Source organism: Monodon monoceros, unplaced genomic scaffold (genome assembly GCF_005190385.1).
Source record: "Monodon monoceros isolate NGI ecotype Baffin Bay Population unplaced genomic scaffold, NGI_Narwhal_1 Super_Scaffold_16, whole genome shotgun sequence".
In the NCBI taxonomy this organism is placed as follows: domain Eukaryota; kingdom Metazoa; phylum Chordata; class Mammalia; order Artiodactyla; family Monodontidae; genus Monodon; species Monodon monoceros.
This window is the reverse complement of record NW_021703772.1, coordinates 57,834,792-57,861,060: the sequence shown is the minus strand read 5'-3', so window position 1 is coordinate 57,861,060 and position 26,269 is coordinate 57,834,792. Positions and strand designations below refer to the sequence as shown.

General features: G+C 38.0%; 1 protein-coding gene across 1 annotated transcript in view; it reads right to left on the bottom strand.

Moving 5' to 3' along the window:
- CHN1 (chimerin 1) overlaps nucleotides 1–26,269 on the bottom strand; it is a 175,969-nt gene that overhangs the window by 129,922 nt on the left and 19,778 nt on the right. Inside the window, exon 3 of the mRNA XM_029225827.1 lies at nucleotides 785–823. Within this exon, the coding sequence (XP_029081660.1) occupies nucleotides 785–823 (39 nt within the window). The remainder of the gene's footprint in view (nucleotides 1–784; nucleotides 824–26,269) is intronic.

The window sequence follows — 26,269 nt, the reverse complement described above, 5'->3', positions numbered from 1 at the left end:
AAAATTCAGAATAACTCAACATTTACAAAGATGCTAATAATCTGTATTTAAAGTACAGGTTTTTTAGGTTGCTTATTTGACTCTACAGACAACAAACAAAAGTTTACAGTACTGGTTTCTGCAACAGTGCATTCATGGATTTTTAAAAAACAACTCTGATTATATTAACCCTATTTCCATTTTTTAAAATTCTGAAGTAGCTTTTACTTGATGCAATAATATTCTCTAGGCAACAAGGAAGGGGAAATAAAGGACTAAGAACCTAGACTCTTCAGAAAAAATCTGTATTCTAATGCCAAGTTTAAAGAACAATATAGATTCAGTGTCTCTCTTTTATATTTCGGAAGGCAATTCCTAAAAAAGAAGATCACTTTTTACTCATTCTTACTAGCAAGATAGCCTCCTGACTTATCATTATTTATTTAATTCCTTTTTTAATATAAAAAACAGGATCTAAGAATATTAGATTCCTTGAATTCTTAGTTAGCTTCTCCTTGCATTAGTTTTATCAGCCACTGTCAACAAGTGGTCTCAAGTTCCATAATACGGAATTCCATGCGAGTTCAGAGGGATGAGATGCATTCCTGACATGCAAACCATGACAGACTTTGTGGAAATGCTCCTATTTCCCCAGTTTCTTTTTCTGTGCTATTCACAAATTCTGTTGTGAATTAATTTTTCAATAATGGACACAAAATGGAATGACTCTTCATATCTAATGTTCCTGATATTTTTATATTACTTATAAAGCACTATAACCCACCCAATTTATTTGTATACTTACAGTAAGATTTCCAAACAGGAGGTCTATATTCATCTGTATCTGAAAGAATAAACATCAAATTAACATTACTGAATAGTTATATTTTAAATGAGATATTTTAATCATTAATTCATTTAGTACATATTTGTTGAGGTTTATTTGTTCTAGGCATCGTGCTAGGCACTAAAGGGCATTCAAAGGCTTTTTAATTTTGGTCCTCCCTTCCTTGGAGGACAATTTCACAAAGATGTTCAAAGAAAGTTACTGTATTTATTCAACTGCTTATCACATAAAAACGTCACGCTTAATTTTTACTGCTTTTACAGTCACTGAGGTAATATCAACAAGGTCTTTGGGCTTAATTCTATGATCATTCCACTGAAAGATCCCTGAAATCATTGGAACTTTTCTATATTTCCCTCCATCACATTTGGGGGAGTCCAGTGAAACTTTTACTAACATCAAGAGAGAAGAACAGCAAGTACAGACCTTAGTCCTCATACATCCTGGACAATCAAAACCAGGAAATGAGCAACACTTCAATGTAGGACAGTGTATCTAGAGAGCCACAAAGAACATGAGGTGAACATGTGCTCTCCAGGTCCATTTCCCCTCACTCTGCTTGAATGTGAATTAGGAGACAGTGTGAAGAGGCAGTGGAGAGAGATGGAAATACAAGCACACGAGGGAGACGGGGGAAGTGGAGAAAGGAGAGGGGACAGTGTGGTCTGGCTTCTCATCTGTGAAGCACAGCTGAGGAATAATCTTGCCAGCACAAAGCCCTGCCTGCAAGGTCATGTAGCCAAACCAGCAGACACAGCATTTTGGTGTGGGGAGGTGTGGCCAGACACATCACCTGGCTCTGCTGGCATCCAACAGAAACCCACTAAGGAATCTGATCCTAAAAATCGTGGTCTCCAAGGAGGCAAGAAAACTGGGAAGTTTATTGAGGAGGGTGATTTCTTGTATAGGTAGCTCACATTAAAATGGTCACAGACTCGAAACATTCAGCGCCCAACTCCCAACCTTTAAAATGCAATCTCACACTTCATTTATGATGTGTTATCATAAACCACACAAATACTTTGAGTCAGAGGGCTACAGTAAGACTACTGATGATGGGCAAAAGAACATAAAAGGGAAATTCTAAGTCATGTAGAAATTGCTTGGCACCCAGGAGAAGTTTTCATATATGTTTTCTCAAAGAATGAATAAAAGATTACATGAATAAATGAATGAAGTAATGCAGCAAATACAGCTGACTCTCATTATTCTCAGTAGTTATATTCTACAACGTCACCATAAACACTGAATTAACCAATACTGAACCACTGCACCTGGGGAAACACAAGTTAGGTTCCTGTGAGCCTCTGGTCACAACATTTTCATCAACCAATCAATACATAACTTTGTTTTCTGTGTATTTTTGTTTAAACACACCTTATTTAGTATATATTGTTGATTCATAAACATTGAACTCACAGCCAACTGTACTATAACTCATGCCTCAGTGAAACTTATCTGACACATGTATTTTCCCTGCAAGATAACATTACTGTCTTCAAGATAACATTACTGTCTTCTTGCACTTAGAAGCACCAGACAGGATTTTGACATTATGCTTAGGGACCATTTTAAAAAGTAAAATCACCAATAAAAAGTCACAAAAATGCAAAAAATGTGGCACTAAATAGGCTATGAAAAGAACACTTGTTAACAGTATAAGAGCTAAAACAAAGAAGGCAGAGTGGCCTTGCTCAACCCCAGCCGGGAATATTCAGGTCATGCAACTCAATTTGCCACTCTATAAATGTTGGCGAATAACTATGAAAGTGTCACAGATATTTATTTTAAAAGGGTTACAAATAAATGCTAGCAAGTAAGCAAATCTGCAAACACAAACAGAATCAAGAATAATGAGGACTGTCGGTATATGAATGAGCAATTATTTAGGAAAACTACCAACTCAGGTAAACTCACATAGGAATGATATAACATTAGGATGAAATATGACCTCAGCACAGTGACATATAGATATATACATATTTACTTTACTAGGGGGTGGGGGTGGGGTGTGTGTATGTTTGGAGGGTTAATTATACTGACATTTATCTTAATAAGTTAATTGAATTATATATTTTTAATACGAGGAAAAATCTGCCTCTAAGCATTCAAGTCATTTAATGATTTCATTGATGCCATATGGGTGCTGTTATATTGCCATTCAATCCTAGGACAGTTCCAGGTTTAACAGAGAGTTCACTCTCCTGGCACTCACCCATATTCATGTGTGTGTCTCAGCCTCCTTGCCAGCGTCCAAACAGCATAAGCTGCAGTGACCAGGCACCTCGCGACCCACCACGCGGAAGATGGCACATGCGGCCAGGAAGAGGAAGGGCCCTCGACAAGGCTGAGCCCCAGTGTAGTAAAGAATTGAATCTTGCGCCCCAGAAGAGGTCTGACTTTTGCCTTCAGCTCCTAGGAGGTAATTTTCTTTGTCTGGGAGCCTTGGGCTAGCCAGAGAGTACCAACGTGACTTAGGGTGGGGTTTTGGGTCACAGTGTCAGTCAAGCTGGAGAATGAGATCAACCATGTGGGCCATCAATCATAAAGCCCTCATTAAAAACTCTGAACTCAGGACTGGGAGAGCTTCCTTGGTTGGAAATATTCCATGTGTATCACCACGCATCAATGCCGGAAGAGTATGCGTCCTGACTCCACAGAGGATAAGAGAAGCTCTGCATTTTGTACTTCTCCCGGACCCTGCCTTACGTGCTTTTCCCTTTGGCTGATTTTAATCTGTATCCTTTCCCTTTAATAAATCATGACTCTCAGTATAACGGTGTTTAGTGAGTTCTGTGAGTCCTTCTAGAGAATCATCGAACCCAAGCGTGATTTGAGGGAACCCCTTCCAACTTGCAATTGGTGTCAGAAGTGAAAGAAGTGTATAGGACTGTGCCCTCTCCCTTTGCAGTTGGCCCTAACTCCTTGCAAACTCTGCGCAAAGCCTGCACCTATGAGCAGGAGGCCCTGGAGATTGTTTTCACTTTGGAGATGGTAAGAGAGTAAGAGGCTAATAATCAAAGTTCTTTCTCTGGGGGATTGTTCATCTAGTCCTAGATAGGGCTTTCTTGGAGGAACATCAACCTTTACTTGCTGTGTGACTTTAGGAAATTTACTACCTCTCTTTTCTTTATCTATAAAATAGAGTAACAATATCATCTAAAATGGGAATAGTAACAACACAGGTGTGTTGTGAGGATTATATTAGGTATCATAAATTAAGCACCTTGCACTCAGGAGACCTTTAGTAAATGAGTACCCTCTCCTGCCTTCACCAAAAGCGAATTTAAAAACACAATGAGGGACTTCCCTGGTGGCGCAGTGGTTAAAAATCTGCCTGCCAATGCAGGGGACACGGGTTCGAGCCCTAGTCTGGGAAGATCCCACATGCCGTGGAACAACTAAGCTTGTGTGCCACAACTACTGAGCCTGTATGTCACAACTACTGAAGCCCACGCGCCTAGAGCCCGTGCTCCACAACAAGAGAAGCCACCACAATGAGAAGCCTGTGCACCACAGTGAAGAGTAGCCCCCGCTCGCCACAACTAGAGAAAGCCCACGCGCAGCAACGAAGACCCAACACAGCCATAAATAAATAAATAAATAACTGGCTGGCTGACTGACTGACTGACATTATTTGAGATGCTACAGATCACAATTCTGTGGCCAAATAAAATGAGTATCTGGCAAATAACCAAGAAATATTGGGATTTAAGTTTGTGTTTCCTTTAATATTAAAACAATTCTAATTATCAGTGACATTTAACAACACAGTTTGGGTTTTAAAAGTCTTTTCCTAGCAATCTATTTTTTTCTGGTGGAAGTGTAAACTGGTGCAACCTCTCTAGAGAACAACTGGCAATACATACCATAAGCCCTAAAAGTGTGTAACAGGCATCTGTTAAGGCAGAGATTAAATGAGATGCTCTTTGAAAGGGAACGTTTAAAAATTATGACAGTCTCTCTTATGTTTAGGGGTGGAGACCCGAGGTCACCTTGGTATGGGCCATTCTGTTGAACAAGTTAGGCAAAGGGTAGGCACCACCGTCCTCAGGGCTCAGGGAAAAGGGACTCACTGGGAGGGGGAAGTTGCATGGCTTAGAAAAACATACCTTACACTCTTGATGTGCAAAATTAATTGCTAGAGTTGCTGAGACCAATTTTCCAGTACCCTAAATCCTTCTGGAAGGGAAGAAACATTACCCCAATCTTTGATTCCTCAGATTCAAATTTAAGGAGTTCTATCATAGAAAAAACTTATAGCCCAAACCAAGTTCCACTGGCAAGAACAGGCAGAAACACTCCTGAAAGAAAATGACTTTGAAGATGGATTAATTGAAACTGGTGATCCAGGGTCATACAGAGGGCTTATGCGTTTATTAGGAAGGACAGATTCTGGCCCAGCATGAGGCAGAGGCCAGAAGTGTCTCTGACCTCAGCCTCCCTGGCACATGGAATCGTTGAGTATAAGCGTGTGAACTAATAAACTGCAATCTTAACCTCCAACTGGGGTCACTACTTTGACCTGGGCCAGGTCTGACCTAAACGGGTATCCTAGTAGCACTCAGACAAGCAACTATCGACAAAGGGCTGTTCTTCAACACTGACAGAAAGTGATAAAGAGAAGAAGGATAAACAGTGTAAAATTATACTTACTGCACTTTTCTTCTGGGTAGTTGTAAGAGAATGGGACCACTCTGGGACTGAGTAAGTCTCCTGAAGTTCAAACTTGGAGGAGGAGACTGCCTAAAGAGGAAGGTACTAAATTTCCTGCTAACTGGGGCAGTGATTAAGAGGAGAAAGCATGGGAGCATATTTGGCTCCTGCATTTATGTAACAGGTCTTCAGTTCCTTCTGCATACTTTTGACCCAGCAGCTCTATTTCTAGGAATTTATTGTAAAAATAATTAAGGATATTAGAAAAATATTAACATAGAAGAATACCACTGAAATATTTCTTTTTAAACTAAAAAACTGGATTCAACCTAAATGCCTAACAATTAGAAACTGATAGAATCAATGATGGTAGATTCCAGTTTGAAGACACCTTGACTACATCAAGAAGATTTCACCTTTTAATCTGTTAGAAAGTCTGATAGATATTTTAAATATTTTTAATCTTTTCAAACAGTGTCTCTCAAACTTTTTGGTTTCAAAAACATGGATTCTAAAGAGCTTTTAATATCTACTGATATTAACCATATTAGAAGTTAAAACAGAAATTTTAATAGTATATATTTGTTAATTTATTAAAAATAATAAACCGATTATATCTTAACATTTTTATGAAAAAATAACTTTAGCTTTCAAGACAAAACATGTTTTAAATTTTGTACATCTCTTTAATGTCCGGTATAAGTGAAGACAGCTGGATTTTCCTATCTGCTTCTGCATTCAATCTGTTGTGATATCACATGCCATGTACAGTCTGGAAGATCCAACTAGCCATTTGTGAGAGAATGAGAGTGAAAAAGGCAAAAAATGTCTTATTACTATTACTTAAAATAGTTCTGACTTCGTGGAAGCTCTGAAAAAACTTGGAGACTTCCAGGAGTCCCTAGAACATGCTGTGAGAACAACTGTTTCAAACCATGATTTCCTTGGCACACTTAGGGTATGGGGTAAGGTGGGATAAGATACATTTCATCTAATAGAAGAAATACAAAAGTTAACTAAGACAGGAAAAGAGAGGAAATCATGAATTCCTTTAGCAGAACAAAGTCCTTTCAGCTCGTTCAAAGGAAGTTAGCAAGAGCCTTCAGCTAGGGGTCTCAAGGACTCCCATCACTTCTTTTTGATTCTGTCAGAAAATCCACCCAAGCCAAGCATATCAACATGACAGACTTCCATCTCTAGAGCATGACTGAGAACGACAGCCTGACAACCTATAACTCAGTGACAGCTAATTTTAAAACCAACTTAAATTCAGGGACAGCTGCTTAAAATAATCTTCACGTGGTATAGATGAGTGCTTAAATTAAGTACATACCCACAAAATCCATTTTCTCCATTGCCTTTACGTGTCAGTAATACTTTTCATTCACTACACAAAAGAATTTTATATAAATATCAAAATTATGCTGCCATACAGAAACGTTAAAACAATCAGAAAGTTCCATTCATTCAATAAATATGTATTAAACACCTTCTATGGGTAAGAATGTCAGTTACAAGGTGGGTCCAGATGTAGTTTACGCCTTTAAGGGCGGTAAGAAAAATAAGATGGATATGATTACTTACTAACAAGGTAATATAATAAGAGTAATACATAAGAGTATAAGAGTAATACGTAATACTCTTCTACATAATGAGAGTTTCATAAAACATCATCTTGTCAAAATGCTTGACAAGAATAGGTCCCCAATAAGTATTTGCTGAGCTGATGAAAGAATGGAAGGGAAGAAGGAATCACTTTTGGCCAGAATGTCAAGAAAGACAAATCAGAGGTGATATCATCTGACAGTGGCTCTGAAGACGGATGATTTTTTGTGTGTGTGTGGCACGCGGGCCTCTCACTGTTGTGGCCTCTCCCGTTGCGGTGGAGCACAGGCTCCGGACACGCAGGCTCAGCAGCCATGGCTCACGGGCCCAGCTGCTCCGCAGCATGTGGGATCTTCCCGGACCGGGGCATGAACCCGTGTCCCCTGCATCGGCAGGCAGACTCTCAACCACTGTGCCACCAGGGAAGCCCAGGACGGATGATTTTTAAAGTACAGGGGCCAAGGGAAGAAGACTGGAAATAAAAGAGAGAACAACTTTCTAAACAGAGGGAACACAGTGAATAGGACACAGGAACAAGAAAGTTCAGAATGTGTTTGAGGAACAGTAAAAATGCAGAGTGGTTGAAATAGAAGACATGTTGAGGAAAGCTTGAGATTCAGGTCCTGGAGGGAACCTGGGCTGTGTTGTCCAGGAGGCATCCGTAAGTAATGCACCATGTGTTTTCCTCTGCTTTGTGTATTAAATGCTCAGATGTCTGAGAGGAATACTATGTTAGGCCCAGGTCAATTCTCATGACTCAGAGAAAACAAGCCAAGCAGCAGGAAGGCCAAAGGTAAGAGAAAAAATTGATGGAGCAAAGACTCGGAAGAGGAGAAGTAATGGACTCAAAAATCACAGGTGGTGGACAAGGCCTGGGAAGGTGGAGACATGGCTCTATGTCTAATCAACTGGGGAGGTAAAAAGGCGGGTTCTGTTTGAGACACTCTCTTCTGTGACTCTAAGTAAAAATCTAAACAAATAATTCAGGAAAACAAAAGAAAAAATGAGATTGTTAAACTATATGGAAAATAAATAACGGCCTAGTTGATTAGCACATATAGTATAATCTCATTTTTTTAAACAAAAGATATAAATGTGTATGTGAATGTGTACATTGGGAGGGGCACAGAGACAAGGAGAGAGAATATGAAAGATTCAGATGACATATGCTAATTTAAGTAATATTAGTGATCTCTAGGTTGGCCCTCCTCACCCAGGCTCCTCACCTGAACCACAGAGCACATAAAATGTTTTGAGTGGTATTTTCTCAGTTCTCCCTTGTATGGTAGATAACCAGAGTCTTTCTAGAAGCAGGAGAGAAGTTAACTTATTACATATAGTGGATGTGCTGGGCCACTGGGACATCATTCTCTCCCCAGAACCAGGAGAAAGCATTCTCTTGATGCTGATTTTTACTTTTCTTATATATCTGTGTATTTTAAAAAATTATATAATGCATATATTCATTTGTGCTAAGGAGGAAAAAAAAACTACTGAAAACAAACAGTATATAAACGAACCAATCAAAAGATCGGCAGGAGACCTAAATAGACATTTTTCCAAAGAAGACATACAGATGGCCAACAGACACATGAAAAGATGCTCAACATCACTAATTATTAGATAAATGCAAATCAAAACTACAATGAGATACCACCTCACACGGATCAGAATGGCCATTGTTAAAAAGTCTACAAATAACAAACGCAGGAGAGGGTGTGGAGAAAAGGGAACCCTCCTACACTGTTGGTGGGAATGTAAATTGGTGCAGCCACTATGGAAAACAGTATGGAGGTCCCTTAAAAAACTAAAAATAGAATTACCATATGACCCAGCAATCCCACTCCTGGGCATATATCTGGAAAAGATGAAAACTCTAATTCAAAAAGATATAAGCACCCCAATGTTCATAGTAGCACTATTTACAACAGCCAAGACATGGAAACAACCTAAGTGTCCTTCAACTTTATTCATGAATGGATAAAGAAGATGTGGTCACACATCTTCACACACACACACACACACACACACACAGAGGAATCTTATTCAGCCATAAAAAAGAATGAAATATTGCCATTTGCAGCAACATGGATGGACCTAGAGATTATCAGATTAAGTGAAGTAAATCAGACAGAGAAAGACAAATATATGATATCACTTGTATGTAGAATCTTAAAAATGATACAAATGAACTTATTTGCAAAACAGAAACAGACAGACATAGAAAATTAACTGTTACCAAAGGAGAAACGGTGCGGGGGGGATAAATTAGGAGTTTGGGATTAACAGATACACACTACTATATATAAAACAGATAAACCACAAGGACCTACTGTATAGCACAGGGAACTATACTCAGTATCTTGTAATAACCTATAATGGAAAAGAATCTGAAAAAGAATGTGTGTGTGTGTATAATTGAATCACTTTGCTGTACACCTGAAACTAACACAATATTGTAAATCACCTATAAATTTTTTTAAAAGTATAAGTTAACTATTTATAAGAAGAGAAAAACATGGAAACTGATTCAGATAGAGAAAAGCACCGTTTAACAAACTCCATAGGAAATTATAATTGTTTTGAATGGGCTCTTGAAATAAATACCTTACCAGAGAAATAATATCCCCAGTCTGAGAAGCTTAGAAATCAACTACAAGCTTTGTGGCAAACATATAAATAACACCACCTCTTCTAAAGTCCTCGAATTCCCCCTGAGAACCTCTGTGGAGGTCTTCATTTACCTCTTCTCCCTGTTCTAAATGAATTTGCTGAATGAGAACAGCTTCTTAATTAAATGTTTTTCACTACTGGTTAACTGCAAGAATTATGAGCCAAGAATATCATCAAAAAATCTACAAACAATAAATGCTGGAGAGGGTGTGGAGAAAAAGGGAACCCTCTTGCACTGTTGGTGGGAATGTAAATTGATACAGCCACTATGGAGAACAGTATGGAGGTTCCTTTAAAATTAAAAACAGAACTACCATATGACCCAGTAATCCCACTACTGGGCATATACCCTGAGAAAACCATAATTCAAAAAGAGTCATGTACCACAATGTTCATTGCAGCTCTATTTACAATAGCCAGGACAGGAAGCAACCTAAGTGTCCATCGACAGATGAATGGATAAAGAAGATGTGGCACATATATACAATGGAATATTACTCAGCCATAAAAAGAAACAAAATTGAGTTATTTGTAGTGAGGTGGATGGACCTAGAGTCTGTCATACAGAGTGCAGTAAGTCAGAGAGTGAAAAACAAATACTGTATGCTAACACATATATATGGAATCTAAAAAAACATGGTTCTGAAGAACCTAGGGGCAGGACAGGAATAAAGACAGACGTAGAGAATGGACTTGAGGACACGGGGAGAGGAAGGGTAAGCTGGGACGAAGTGAGAGAGTGGCATGGACATATAAACACTACCAAATGTAAAACAGGTAGCTAGTGGAACCAGCCACATAGCACAGGATCAGCTCGGTGCTTTGTGACCACCTGGAGGGGTGGGATAGGGAGGGTGGGAGGGAGATGTAAGAGGGAAGAGATAATGGGGATATATGTATATGTACAGCTGATTCACTCTGTTATACAGCAGAAACTAACACACCATTGTAAAGCAATTATACTCCAATAAAGATGTTAAAAAAAAAGAATTATGAGCCGAGAAAATCTTAGTTTTACATATTTTATCATGTTTATGAAAATGATTTCAATTTTTTCTTGCTTTTTTTTTTAAACTCAAAGATAAAGATTTTAAGCATGATTTAGTGTTAAACTTGTTTTTGCCTATAAGTTTCCCTTCTGCTACTTTTTTCTGTAAATACTAATATTTTCAGGACATTCATTTTTTCCTTGAATATTAAAAACTTCAAGACACTTATCTGTACCTTTAGGCAATGACTTTAAAAATTTTAGTAAAATATATCTAGGATAGTATCTTAGATATGATAGATTATAATGTATACTATTAGGACTATTTGGGAGGTACTCAAAGCATTCACTTATTGATTCACAAGGTTAAATCTGCTCATAAATACCCTAATGTTCTGAATTTTTAGATTAACTTAAAACATTATATGACTGAGTAAATGTTTACGCTTTCTCCAATTAGATCCTATTTAGGTCCAGTCTAGCTATGGATGTCACTGAAAACAACTGATCTCTGAAAACAGAAAAAATTTTATTTCCTTCTTTCTATTATACAGTTTTGTGTATCATTATATAGTTATGTCTTACAAATTCTTTGATTAGGATAATATTCCACTGATGAAGTTTAAACCTGCTTAACTTTTTATTTTAAAAAATAAATAGGGCTTCCCTAGTGGCACAGTGGTTAAGAATCTGCCTGCCAATGCAGGGGACATTGGTTCAAGCCCTGGTCCGGGATGATCCCACATGGCGCGGAGCAACTAAGCTCATGCGCCACAACTACTGAGCCTGCACTCTAGAGCCCGCGAGCCACAACTACTGAGCCCGTGTGCCCAACTACTGAAGCCCGCGTGCCTAGAGCCTGTGCTCCACAACAAGAGAAGCCACCACAGTGATAAGCCCACACACCACAACGATGAGTAGCCCCTACTCGCCACAACTAGAGAAAGCCCACACGCAGCAACGAAGACCCAACACAACCAAAAATAAATAAATAAATAAATTTATATTAAAAAATAATAGAAATAAATAAATAGTTCATTCTAGAACAGACTAGAATGTTACATTTAAGCTGTTTATTGTTTTAGGCTCAAAACAAAAAGGCTTTTACAACTTTTTAACAATATGAGTTTTCTTGAAAAGGATTATGTTGCATTTTAAATGAGGTTTAGACTAATGACATACACTCAAAAACTATGTGATTAATGTTTTAAAGCATGTTTCAGATTGCCTTTGGTTTGAAAATTAACAATTTAGAATTCTGTAAAAAATTGACATTTATTGATAAGAAAAAGCCATTTTTCCCTTGAAATGAAGACTCAACTTTCAACCTACTTGCATGAGATTCCCTGCCCTGCTTTAATCAGAAAATACAAGGCATTAATGATTAATCCCCACCTGTTGTGTACCAAATTTTGGCATACCAAAATAATGAGATGCTTGTGACCATAAAACTCTATTTTACTATAAAGTGATCTTCTAAAAGAACAAGGGCATAAAATTCACAATAAAAACCAAACAATTACTACAGTTAATATTTGCAAGAGTCATAAAGAAAACAACCCAACTCCTCACTCTAAAAAAAATACATTTCTTGGAAACCAAAAATTCACAGTAAAAATTAAAAGGCTCACATTCACAACTCTAAACTAAGGAGAAACCAAGTAAAAAAGAGCTTTGCTAGGTTTCTAGGTAACTCATATCTGTAAATTTCTTTCTTAGAAGATGCTTCAAAACACAGTGAATAAGCATTTTAACTAAGATAATTAATATTCACTCTGCAAAGTCATGGCCAAATCAGGTCAGTTAAGTTCAACCTTAGAAGAAACAAAGTCATTTAAAACTGCTCCAAATTGAAAAGTGATGTGTCATGATACAATTCTGACAGAAATAAACTATTTTTAAAACCAAAGATAATTATTTTTAATTCTTCAGAGAATAGTGACCCAGAACTGTTAATACATGGGAAAAAGAACTTCTGAGACTGTGCAACTAGAGTGCTCACATGTAACTTCATCAAAGATCTCCAAAAACAAATATTCTGCAAGTGCAGTGCTCAACTCTTCACCATGGACCCACAGCATAGGCCAACAAAGCCTCCTAAATTAAATGCGAGCCAAGCTTGGAAATCTCTTCTTTCGAAAACTCAAGCTTGGCCTTTAATTAAAGACCTAAGCAATGGTTCCTCTAACCAACTTGGCAGACCCAGCAAACAGACTACACAAACAAAGCCTTCTGCTTACTCAAATCTTTTCACAATACAGTACTCCTGGAACAAAAAGCTATACACAGGAACTGGGTCATTCAGCTCAATTCAAAGGTAAGGGCTGTCATTTTCCAACCTACTATTTCTCCTCTAGACAAGTCATATCTCTCTGAAGTTTTCTCTTTAAAAGGTTTGGTCATTTCTGATCATGTTTATCCTAACATGTTGGCATTTTTAAAAAATAAATTTTATTTATTTATTTTTGGCTGCGTTGGGTCTTCGTTGCTGCGTGTGGGCTTTCTCTAGTTGCCGTGAGCTGGGGCTACTCTTCGTTGTGGTGCGCGGGCTTCTCATTGTGGTGGCTTCTCTTCCAGCACAGCACAGGCTCTAGGTATGTGGGCTTCAGTAGTTGTGGCTCGCGGGCTCTAGAGCGCAGGCTCAGTAGTTGTGGTGCACGGGCTTTGCTGCTCCCCAGCATGTGGGATCTTCCTGGATCAGGGCTTGGACACGTGTCCCCTGCACTGGCAGGAGGATTCTTAACCACTGTGCCACCAGGGAAACCCAACATGTTGGCATATTAACAGAAAGCCCTCAGGCCCACTTAACACAAGGTTTCTAACAGAAAACTTCAAGAAGAGATTTAGCTCCTATAAAGCCTCTCAACATGCCCAAATGGCTCCCATTTGGATTTTGTTTAAGTGAAAATATTCAGCTTTACTAACATGATAGTTCCTAAAACCCTCTACCACAAAAAAACTAGAATACACAAAACTCAACGAATACAATAGAGTATATACCCTTCTACTTGATTTCTCTGCATCTCACATATCTAAAATTAAACTGCAATAAGTTAAGAAATCCTTATAATTCTACATCCTTAAAAGAGTATATCATGTGGTATATATATTTTACCACACACAAAACAAGAATACACCTGGGGAACACTTTTTCCAAATCCAACAACTCCAGTGCACTTGAAATTACAGATATTAAAAATGTAACCATGAAAACTCTTCACAGCAATTTTACTTTTTATAAATACAAGTTCTAGAAAATAATCAACTAAAACTACACTTTTAGTGGGGATCTTCTTAGTCAGTTATTTAAGAACTATAACTCAGTTGTATCAAATGCCCTCATCTCCTTCAGTATCCTCCTTGTTCTTTTCTTAAAGGAAAAGTTGCAAACAATGTTTTTTCTCCTTGTTATTCATCCTTTGGGACAAATTATTCCTAATCCATACATTTCCCATTACTACATAGTTTTATAGCAATGTCTCGCTTGGATACTTGCCCTTGGAAAAGGAATCTCAGGCTTCAGAGTATGCAGTAGAATGTGTTTATTAGAATGTGCATTATTTTTTGACGCAGATTCATAGAATAATTAGGATTCCCCCATGCCAACAAGCAACCTTTCAAAGTCTTGCCTTACATCAGCGTTTTCAAGCTTTATCAAGAGGACAGCTACTCAGAAAATAGGATATACTAACCCTAACATTTAACTCTATGGGGAAAAGAGGGATAATGTTCCTATTACTAATACTTTGACATCACAGGTAAGTGAGACAGGAAAAAAAGGTCACAGCATTCCTCATCTTATCATGATAATTTCCAAATGTGCTTCTTTTAAACTGGACTTCTCTGGGAAAACCAATCAAAGTCTGTCTCTGTCTCTGTCTCTCTCTCTCACACACAAGTAGATTCTGAAGAACACAAAAAAGTTTGCTTTAGATTACAAGATGTGAAGCCAAATGTGGAATAAGGCAGCTCACAGCTGTAGGAAGAAAACAGAGTCAGATATGGAAGTAATATTGTATAAACCACAAATGAGCAGAGTTGGGATAATTCTAAGCACATGCTAACTGTCCCAAGGTATAATAAAACGCTCAGCATGTTTTAATTAACTGTGCTTTGACTGCGCACATGACAGTATGGACTGCCAAGAGGCAAAAACTCTTTGGAAATGAGAACTTGTGTTCCAAATTGATAGGTTACCTATGTTTCTTCCTTTGAGAGCAGAACCCAGGGCATGAAAGATCTGGGGCTGTGGTGTCTCTTGCCAACAACTGCATCCAGCAATGCCTAAAATGAACATGTAATGGACTTCTTTGTTTTAAAGAAGTTCCTGCAGTGTGAGGACACAAGGAGCAACTAACTGAAAGTATGATAGCAACAAAGACCCACTTTTCTCAGTTCTCAAAATCTGAATGCTTTCAAGAGTAGAAGCATTTTTATAACTCATCTGGCAGCAAACTCTAGTCTGACCTGAACCTGAGAGTATTTTTATAGTTTTTTATAACTCATTTGATGGTAAAAACCTCACCTTAATGTATGTGAGAATATTTAGTCCTTATTAATTATATGGAATGTGACTTCATTTCACTGCAGAAATATTAATGTGTGATTATAAAGTGATGTGTCAGACACTGCTAGGGTGTTATACATATAAGTATATATGTATATATGAAACGTATTACCTTTCTAAAATCTGAAAAATTCTGAATTCTAACATACATTTGTTACCAAGGGTTTTGGATAAAGGATTCCAAACCCATTACTCTTATTAATATTATGGCTGATCATGTTACAACGTTAAGTCAGAACATAACAACACTCTCCTGCTAGATTCTCTCCAATGGCTTCCCATGTCACTCAGAATTAGAGTCAAGCTCTTTACAACAGTCTACAAAACTGCTATTCAAAGAGGACCACAACACTGACATCACCTGGTAATCATTAGAACTGCAGAACGGCAGGCCCCAACTCCCACCTGTGAATCAGAATCTGCAGTTGCACAAGATCCCCAGGTGATGTGCATGCACCTGATTTTCCAGAAGCACTGACCTCTAAGACCCTAGCTGATCTGTCCTTCTTACCTTGCTGAGTCCACCTCCTACTCCTCTCCCCTTCACCCATTCTGCCAGTCTCTTTGGTTTCCTTGCCATTCATGAGACACAAGAGAAACATTCTCACCTAGCTGTTCCCTGGGACTGGAATGTTCTCCCCGCAAGAATCTCTGTTGACTTGCTCCTTTACCTGCTTCAGTTCTTTACTCAAAATGAGGCCTTCCCTGTCACCCGAACTAAAATGCTCAAAACCCCCTGACAATTCATATTCTCCTCTGTTTTCATTAGTTGTCATTGTATTCTTTCTCTTTAGTACATATCACTGTCTAAAATACTAACATTTTGCCAAACTATGTTGGTTTTTGTTTGTCTCTTTCTGCTAGGATGTGAACTTCATGAGGGCAGGGATTCTTTTGTCTGTTTTTCACATTGCTGTATCCCTTGGTGTGGTTTGTGAACCTCTGTGCCTCACTGAGGCTCTTTCAGGGGGGTACACAAGGTCAAGCCTATCTTCATAATTAATACTAAGAAATCTGCCTTTTTCATTCCACTGACATTTGCTCTGGTAGTGCCAAAGCTCTGGTGGGTAAAACTGCTGGTGCTTCAGCACAGAAAGACGCAGTGGCACCAAACTGTATTAACTGTCATTAGCCAACATACATTTATAGTTTTTTTTAAAAATTCAGTTTCACTTAGGAATGTCCTTGATGAAGCAATTTAAAAAGTATTAATTGTGTTCAATATTTTTTTTTTTTTTTTTTGCGGTACGCGGGCCTCTCACTGTCGTGGCCTCTCCCATTGCGGAGCACAGGCTCCAGACACGCAGGCTCAGCGGCCATGGCTCACAGGCCCAGCCGCTCCGCGGCATGTGGGATCCTCCCAGACTGGGGCACGAACCCGTGTCCCCTGCATCGGCAGGCGGACTCTCAACCACTGCACCACCAGGGAAGCCCCTGAGCTTTCTTCTTTTAAGCTAGACATTAAAGAACTGTAAAAATGTAAAAGAATGCCACTTTTCTCACTACCCTTAAAAAATAGTTATTTTTCATAAAATACATTATTTATGCTAACATGCAATGGTTTATTCTTATTTTTAAATCAACGGATAGCTTTTTAATTTCTCAATTTTATTTTCAAATACAATAAACAGCAATATATATAACCCACATAAACAAATGCTCCTTAGGTTCCTCAATAATGTTTAAGAGTGTAAATGGGTCCTGAGATTAAAAAAGTCTGAGAACTGGGCTTCCCTGGTGGCGCAGTGGTTGAGAGTCCGCCTGCCGATGCAGGGGACACGGGTTCGTGCCCCGGTCTGGAAGGATCCCACATGCCGCGGAGCAGCTGGGCCCGTGAGCCATGGCCGCTGGGCCTGCGCGTCCGGAGTCTGTGCTCCGCAATGGGAGACGCCACAGCAGTGAGAGGCCCGCGTACCGCAAAAAAAAAAAAAAAGTCTGAGAACCACTGGCCTAAAACAATAACTAGTAAATAGTAGTAAATTTTGTCACCCTGAACACTTACCATGTGCTGGGCTCTTGTTAAACACTTTTACACTGATTTATGCCTCACAACAATCTTATAAAGTAGGTATTATTGCTATCACCATTGTACAGGTAAGTAAACTGGTACTTGAAAGAGATCAAGGCATTTGTTTAAAGTCACAAACAGCAGCTGAGATCAGGTGACTCCAGATCGCATGCTCCTAACCACTACTGACACTAGGATAAAGGCATGCTGGGTTAGAAACAAGGCAAACAGTGCAAAGCCAGGTGACTATTTTAAAACTTTCAAGGCATAAGAAGGAGCCAAAATACAAAGCCAAATGGTGTGAGGATTGAAGAAAGGCAATCTAAGAAGGTTCATGCGAGCAGAAGAAAGACCATAACAACTTCTCAGAGGCAGAATCAGATGTTTGAGGAAATATTTCAAGCACAGCTCACAAGGTTACAACAACCACCACTAGGCTGAAGAACAGACAATAAAAACCCTAAGATGTCTATTTAGCTTCAAGACCAGCTTCCAAGGATAGTACAGACAAGCTGATATCCCTTATGGTCAGGTTCATTCATGATGCTGTTAAAGTCTTCTTGCTGCTGTTGGTTTCCCTGTATCTCAAGCCTGAGTATAACCTTCAATGAAATTCTGCAGTTCCCATGTCCAAAGAGAGCTTCCGCCTCATTAAATCTACCCACTCTAAGAAGTGGCTCCTCTCTGGCCCACAGTAGGGTGATACCCTGAAGCTTCATCATCCTGACTGGATTAGTGACAAGAAGGGCATTAAGACATTAAGATGTCTGCATTTTACGAAGGAGTCCTATAAGGTCAAGAACAGTAATTCCTTTCTAATTTCAAATTTCCCTAAGCTAAAAATTCCTGCTAGAATATGCAGACATACCTCTCAAGCTTCTACATCCTGTAATATTTAAACCATGACTCACTCTTGTTGTTAAGGATGATTTAAAAATGAGTGATATGGGACTGGGGGAAAAAAAGGAGATGAAGTGGGTGGCAGAGCAGTAATCCTAGTTTTAGCAATGCACCATTCAGACAAATAATGGAAGTTAGGGCAAAGGAAATAAAGTGAGATCTTGGAACCGTTCTCCTCACGCTATTGAGAGGGAGGCCATAACGTCAGGTTAGAGTGTTCACCTATGTGTAATGTGTTCAGTGCTGAGACCATGAGGAATTAGGCTGTATAACCCTATCAGAGAAAAATTCTGACTCAGCTATGCATACAGAAGGTCAGAAATAGGAAAATATAACCTCTTGGTATGCATAATAACTGTGGCAATGGAAAAAATGAATTTATAAGCACAGTCTCAAAACTTGGGATGAGGGAAATCCTGAAAAGATTCTAATATACAAGGAATGATAAATGATTACGGACATTCTCTTTCTCTAGTCTTCTGTCTTCTTTTTCTATCAGTGAATATAAAAAGAAAACTATAAGGGCTTTCATAGCTTCACTAGTGATCCAGGATTACCCTAACGCTATTTTTGCCTGGAACCCTTAAGTTGCTCAACCACAAGTTCTCCTACACGGGGTCATCGAAGTAAAAGTCTAGGTTTTAGAAAGAGAATGCTAGGTGAGGATTATTATGCTCACCGGTAGGTTCCAGAGCTGAGCAGGCTGTCATCCGATCATCATGCCTCCTTCCCACCACAGCCCATGCTTTGACATATGGTATACCCAACTACAGTGACTCAACATTTTGCTAGATCATAAAATAGAAAACATGTATATGAAACACATTTATTTGTGTTTTAGGTTCCTCAGTGTTCTGTGGTCTTTCTGCATGACAGTAATGCACCAACTTAGACCACTCAAAGCCCGGAACACAATTTTCTTAAGAAGGGCAGAAACCTAGAGCAGAAGTTGACAATATATCCAACTGGGTCAGAAAAATTAATGATGGAAACAATGTTCTGGGATATGTCTCTGTAAACATATCAGACAAGTGAAAGAACGAGGATGCCCGAGTGCTTTACCCCTGGGTTCTTAGGAGGAAGATGAATGATACATTGTGTGCCAGGCTGGCATGAGTTTTAGGACTGACTGTGAGGACCTGCCCCACTCTGTGCTACCAGCTTTGGCAGTGCAGGGTAGTGGTTACAAGCGTGGGCTCTGGGGGTTTGGATACCTGCCTCTAGCAGCACTTACTAATTGTGAGTCTCACATTGGGCAAGTCAACTCACATAATAATCTGTTATTATTATTAGCAAAAAAAATTTTAACTTGATTCCTTAGGTACTTGACATTAAAGAAATTTCCAGGGAAAGAAATGTAGATATCACTAGTAAGACATTTCAAAGACATTCTTCAGAACATGTTATATGCCATAACCTAAGCCATTACAGAATGACATTCCTTTTTTGTCATTCCACAATGAGCATTTCCTATGCTACTAAGCATTTTCTGTAGAATGAATGGCAAACAGTTTAATAAAAGTGACTGATGTGGAGTCAAAGTTGTCTAATTTGATTCCAGCCAACATTTATCCTCCATGCACATAACAATTATATATAGATGATATATATATATATATATATATATAAAAAACAATACATGGCATATCTGACAATTTTACGTTTATGTATATACATATATATACACATATATATGTATAAAATATCAAGCATGGGATGGGGAACAGTGGGAAAAAAGGTACTGGTTAAAGCCTTATGAAGAAATATATGAGTTAAAGCAGTACAAGAGATCTCTCACATGAACATAGCTAGAGCTCTATGAAGTCCGACCAGCTCTAATGGGAAGTGAGGACTACCATGTAAACAGAATACGTAGAAGTCTCTCAAGAGACCATACTTTAAAGAATGTTCCAAAATATCCTTATTTAAAAGACATCAATTCTTTTTTTCCCCAATTCTACTTCAGTACTCAGAAAGAATGCTGTGCTAACGTCTAACATACTTCAGACATGAAATGTTACAGTCCAATAGTTCTACCAAAATAAAAAGGTAGATAATCAGTTTACTTAAGACATCTAAATGGAGTTTTCTTTTGTTTAACTCCAGACTTGATGCACCTTACTAATAAGCAATATTATTTGTTATTCAAAAAGCAGACTGAGTGATTTATGTCATGCAGCTGTGAACAAGCATTTTGTTTAAAGTACTGTCTGCATGCTTCACTGCACTAACACTGTTAGAATGCCCTCAAGGATGCTGAATACTACAATTGGAGAACAAAAGGTCATTGTCACTGGAAAATGAAAAAAGGCTTATCAAATTCAAACCAGCATCAACCACAGAGAAATGACAGCAATGGAAAAACATTTTCATGTGCCTTTATCAGTCAATAAGAGAGAATTATTTATCTCTAATCAGACTTAAAATTCTTATATATATCATAACAAAAATAAATGAATTTTTACAGTTCATGAGTAACAATTAGATCAAATTCTGTTTCCTCATAAATTTTTAAATATAGTGTACTCTTGAAAGTCAATGCAAATATGCTAGTAGTAAATGTTTTCCCAGCAACCATGAAATGCCAAAAACAGAGGTAAAGTAATATAATTTCATTCATCATTAATACCTACACATACATGAGACAGGTTTCTTTCATGCATATAATATATATATGGGAAGTAAACAATTTCAGAAAACTTGAGTTCTCAGTACAAAACATATGCCTGCAATTTTAGATAAAATTCTCTTGATTTTCTATGTAAACAGGCCATAAGAAATGATAAAAATGACACAGAACATACTGACGCAATCTGGATCACCCACTGGGGTTAACTGTTTTAACAAACTTGCCTAATACATAACAAAAATAATTTCTGCATTTTATTGGTAAATGTAATATTTTCTGAAAGCACGAGAAATTCTAAGAAAAGCCCTGGTGGCAAACAAATGCATATTATTAAATTCACCATTTTATTCCTTTATTGCTCAGCAGTAAAATGCTGATACAGTCAGAAGCAAGCTAAACTAACCATTAAAAAATAGGTATTTATAGTATAAATGCAAGTGTCCCCTCTAAAAGGAAAGTGTATTAAGGGGAAAATGTTCTTTTTTTCACCTATCTGGAAGCCAAATTTTCATTTCTGTGATTTTTTCTCTGTTTTTTTTATTTTGAAAATATCCAAACCTACAAAAAAGTTGAAAGAACAGTACAGGAACACCATTGTATCTTTAATCTAAACTGACTAATTGTTAACATTCTGCCCCTCTGTTACCTCCTTCTCCCTCTTCTCTCTATATAACAGCCCCAAAACAATTTCAGAGTAAGTTGCAGGTATCACAAAACTTCACTCATAAGTAGTTCAGCATGTGTCTCCTAAAAATAAAAACATTCCCCTACCCAACCACAAGATCATTATCACACCTGAGAAATTAACTCTCTGTGAGCCAGGAAAAAAGTCAACACCGTTTACTACCCAGGTCCATGAAACTTTATTTTTGTATATTTAAGTCACTGTATGAATAATTTATAGATGTAAGAATAAAAGGATGGTGGAAAAACAACATATTAGAAGTTTAATAAAAATTTAAACATGCAAGCCCAAATTTTACCCTGTATTTTTCTCTTTTGAAGATAATATGGCCAAAATAGGCAGCATTCTTTTGAATGCAACCAACTGCTCACCAACTGTCGTGCGTGAACCTGCGACATATCCATTTTGTGAGTACTGATTCCAGGTTTCAAAAACATCTCTAATGGATTCTAGCTTATCACTGCTCTGGTTCTTCTTGCACTTATACTGTCTAAGTGCAATAAATATTTCATATTTCAAAAACATTTTGTTAATGTCCTAGCTTATTGTTATTTCTGGTTTTTCGTCTTGCACCTGCATCTTCAAAACGTAACACTTGAAAACTTGGATGGCCCATACATTTTGTCAAAGAGAGGACAGCCATCTTCTTTGCTCCATAATTGCAAAACATTTTCATTTTTAGGTTTACAGAAACTAATTAAAATGGCCAAGCCAATAAATTTGTTCGCTTCTACATCACCTATTTCCTGCCTGTCACTTTTGTAAACATACCTGCCTTTGGCATTTGTCCACTTAAGAACTGTATCAGTCATATTTTGGTGCAAAAACATCACGAAAGACGGAAAAATAATGTCAATTATTTTAAAATTAGTAAAATAAGATGGTCCAGATTCTTGCTGCAAAATATGATGCCATGAAATCCTTCCTGTTGAATGACTAACTGAATTTAAATACATTATTCCCTTTTTTCCTTAGACATATTGTTCACTGTCAACTTTTCAGGTTGAGAAACTTCACCTAAGACATTAGCTGGCAAAGTTTTTCTGTAAGGAGTCAGTAAGTATTTTTCGCTTTACAAGCCAAACCACCTCTCTCAACTAGTTACCTCTGCCATTATAGTGGGAAAGTAGCCATAGACAATATGTACATGAGGGGGCACGGCTTTCAATAAAACTTCACTTATGAAAACAGGCGGTAAGCCAGCTCGCTGACCCTGGACCTATCATCATCTAATGATTTATATTGACTTCTTCTGTATGATAAATTTAACTGTCATCATTAGAGTCTAGAGTGCTGTTATCTGTTCATCTTCTGATTTAAATAATAATTGTGATACGTCTTCCTCTGGCAAAATAAAAAGATTTTGAAAACTCTTTGCCATTATAGGCTGAAAATAAAATATTCTAAACTTTCAACTGTGTTCAATGAAATGTGTGCAATGAAATTTTAATAAAACACAACTACAAAGATAGTGTCTCTGAGCTTCTTTTATACCTTCTTGAAGATGATGCAATACTGTTACCTAACCAAACTTGGGTCCACTCTCCTGCCACACAGCAAAGCCAGTCTACTGACAGTGGGTCGTGGTGAAGGAAAGCACAGCATTTACTGCAGGGCACCAAGCAAGGAGAACAGGCAGCTAGTGTTCAAAAGGCCTAAACTCCCCAGTGGCTTTCAGGGAAGGCTTTTTTTAAAGGCAATATTTGGGGTGGGGGCTGCTGCTTGTGGACTTTCTTCTGACTGGTTGGTGGTGAGGTTACAAGATGATGCTTCCAGAATCCTAATCATCAACCTCTGGTTCCAACCAGTCTGGGGTCTAGTGCTTGTGGTTAGCATGTAGTCACCATCCTCCACCTGGGTAGGAGTCTTAATCTATGCAAAACAACTCAAAGATATGTGTCAGATTGTTGTGTATGCCCTTTGAGAAGGAACTAGGACTCTGCTTTTCCTTTGTTCCTGCATTCCATCACTTCTCTAATTAGTAATTGCTTCAGTCTGCTCGTTGGAACTCTGGGAAGGCCTAGGAGACTAAAGCCTTTTTCTACAAATAAGAAATGGGGGACAAAGAGGGGCTTTTGTACCCAGGAGGGCCCTGCAGGATCCTGCTCAGTTTCAATACTTTGGACAATGCAATAAGAAAACTGAAGGATGACAAAATAGAGATCATGTATTTCACAACTGCAGCATTCTTCTGTTTTCTTATTATTTTAGTTTTTTTCTTTTAGCATAATTGGGAATAACTAATAAGTAATAATGAAATAATTCCCAGAATGATGAAGTGGCAAAACGTTTCAAGACACAGGAAAAGTAAGAACATAAAAATCCCTTAATGTACCTTAGATTTATAAAGAAACAAACTATATGATAATTGCAAGATATTGTTCTATTTAAAAAATTAGCTATCACAAATAGTTAGAACTGCTCAAAAAAGAGATTCAAAAATCAATAGTGAGTAAAAAAGGACCCTCATGGTATACCTAGGGTTAAACATGCTATCAAATATCCCCAATTATGTGGAAAATGTCCTTTTGTTTTGTTTTGTTTTGCTTTTTTGATGCAGGATGCAATTAAGGTTCATGCATCACGTTTGGTTGCCATCTCTGCTTAGTATTCTTTAACTGAGAACATTTCCTGCTCCTCTACCTTTTTAAAAAGCTTCCATGGGGGCTTCCCTGGTGGCGCAGTGGTTGGGAGTTCGCCTGCCGATGCAGGGGAAACGGGTTCGTGCCCCGGTCCGGGAGGATCCCACATGCCGCGGAGCGGCTAGGCCCGTGAGCCATGGCCGCTGAGCCTGTGCGTCTGGAGCCTGGCCCCGCAACAGGAGAGGCCACAACAGTGAGAGGCCCGTGTACCGCAAAGAAAGAAAAGAGAAAAAAAAAAAAAGCTTCCATGACAATGACATTAAAAAAAAAAATCAGGAGAATTTTTCTTACAGAATTTTGACATTCTGTATTTCTGTGATTATTTCCCCATGATTCAGGTCAGGACCTGCTACATAATTTTCAAGTCCCTCGTTAAAAAGTTATTAAGAATTTCAACATGGCAACAGCAGAACATTAAACTAAAAACAAGGTTTTTCTGACTGCAAATCCTGTGTGACCACATGGGTCACACCCCCATGAAGCCAGCCTTGATTCAGATTAAACATTTCTGCAAGCCTACTACATAGATGATGATTCATAACTCCCACTGCACCACATGAGGACACATACCATTTTGTAAATGCTAATTCCAGGCTTCAAATACATCTCTAATTAGTGCTAGTTTATCATTACCTCTGTTTCTTCTTGCATTTGCATTTGCCAAAATACAATAAAGAGTCTAGATTTCAAATATATCTCAAATAAATTCTAGCTAGTGGGAAATGTAGTTAATGATACACAATAATTCGAAACTGTTTCCAGAATACTATCTCCTATCCTTCCAGACTGGCTACAACAATAAAATGTTTTCAAAATACCCTGGAAATCAACATGGTATGTAAACTTTTAGTGACTCCAAAGATGAAAATCTATATTACCATCAGATAAAATCTCATCTATTCATCCACCCACCAAACATGTATCAAGTACCAACTATCGATGGGACCTTGGACTTCATTATATAGAAATAAACAGGCGTAAGACACTGTCCCTGTACTTGAGAATTCCATAGTTGAGGGCTGAAGAAAGACATTACAAAAATCATAAAGCAGTATGAGAAATGCTAGAATAGAGTTGCTAATGGATACCAGGAGAGCCAATTTCAAGCCCAGACTTTGCCATTTACTAAATTTTACAAACACCCACAGCACATTTCACAGAGGATTCAGTGGAGTTACAATGAAAGAGAAAGAGCTTTGGAAACAAAATTATTAAGTGATGTAGAAAAATGAGAGGTATTATTATCAACCATAATAACTTGTTCCTGATACACAGAGTAATTATTTCATTTGATAAAATACTCATGAGCAATGGGAGGTTTTGTGGATGATAAGCTAAGTATTTAAGTTAAAAGAAGGCAAGATCAACCTAATAATATCACTCAAGCCAAAATCTCAGTCCTCCATTCCTTTTTCCCTACAGTCAACCCAGGAAACCTGTCTAGTGGCAGGCTCTGGCCACCTGTAGCCCAAGGGGTACAAAGCAACACTTAGGATGCACACAGGATTAACACGGTGCATCCTTTCACAGCAATTTTATGCCAAGATTTAAAATTCTGGAATTTTTGTATTACCAGCTGACTCACGCTTTTCTCTGGGATGGGGAAGTTATGAAAGCCCTAAGAGTAGAAATGCTTCTACTCAAAAAAATAAAAAACAAAATTGGAACTGTTGGCTGTTATTAGCATAACATAACTTTTATGTTATTAGGGCATTATTCTTATTGTCAAGTCTAAATACACTTAATAAAAGTTAATGCTTTTTAGCTAATGCTCTGAGAAAAAGACAGGCTAGTAACACTGACCAACACAACTTCTGCAATCTTCATTTCACCCAGAAGGGAGAAACATCCAACATGAAGATTTAGAAGGAAAAAATAACTTTCACCCTAGGAACAAATGTTTGGTTTGTTTGCTTATTTACTTGATATGCAAAAAAAAAAAGGCCACAACCCCCCACATATCAGTTAAATTTCCTGCTGTAGTTGTATTTGATCACATTTGTAAGCACTACATTTAGTTCTGTTTCCTCTGACATTATGAGTCTCCATAACATAAAAATACCTGATGTCGTGTTCTTTCCATGTGAAAT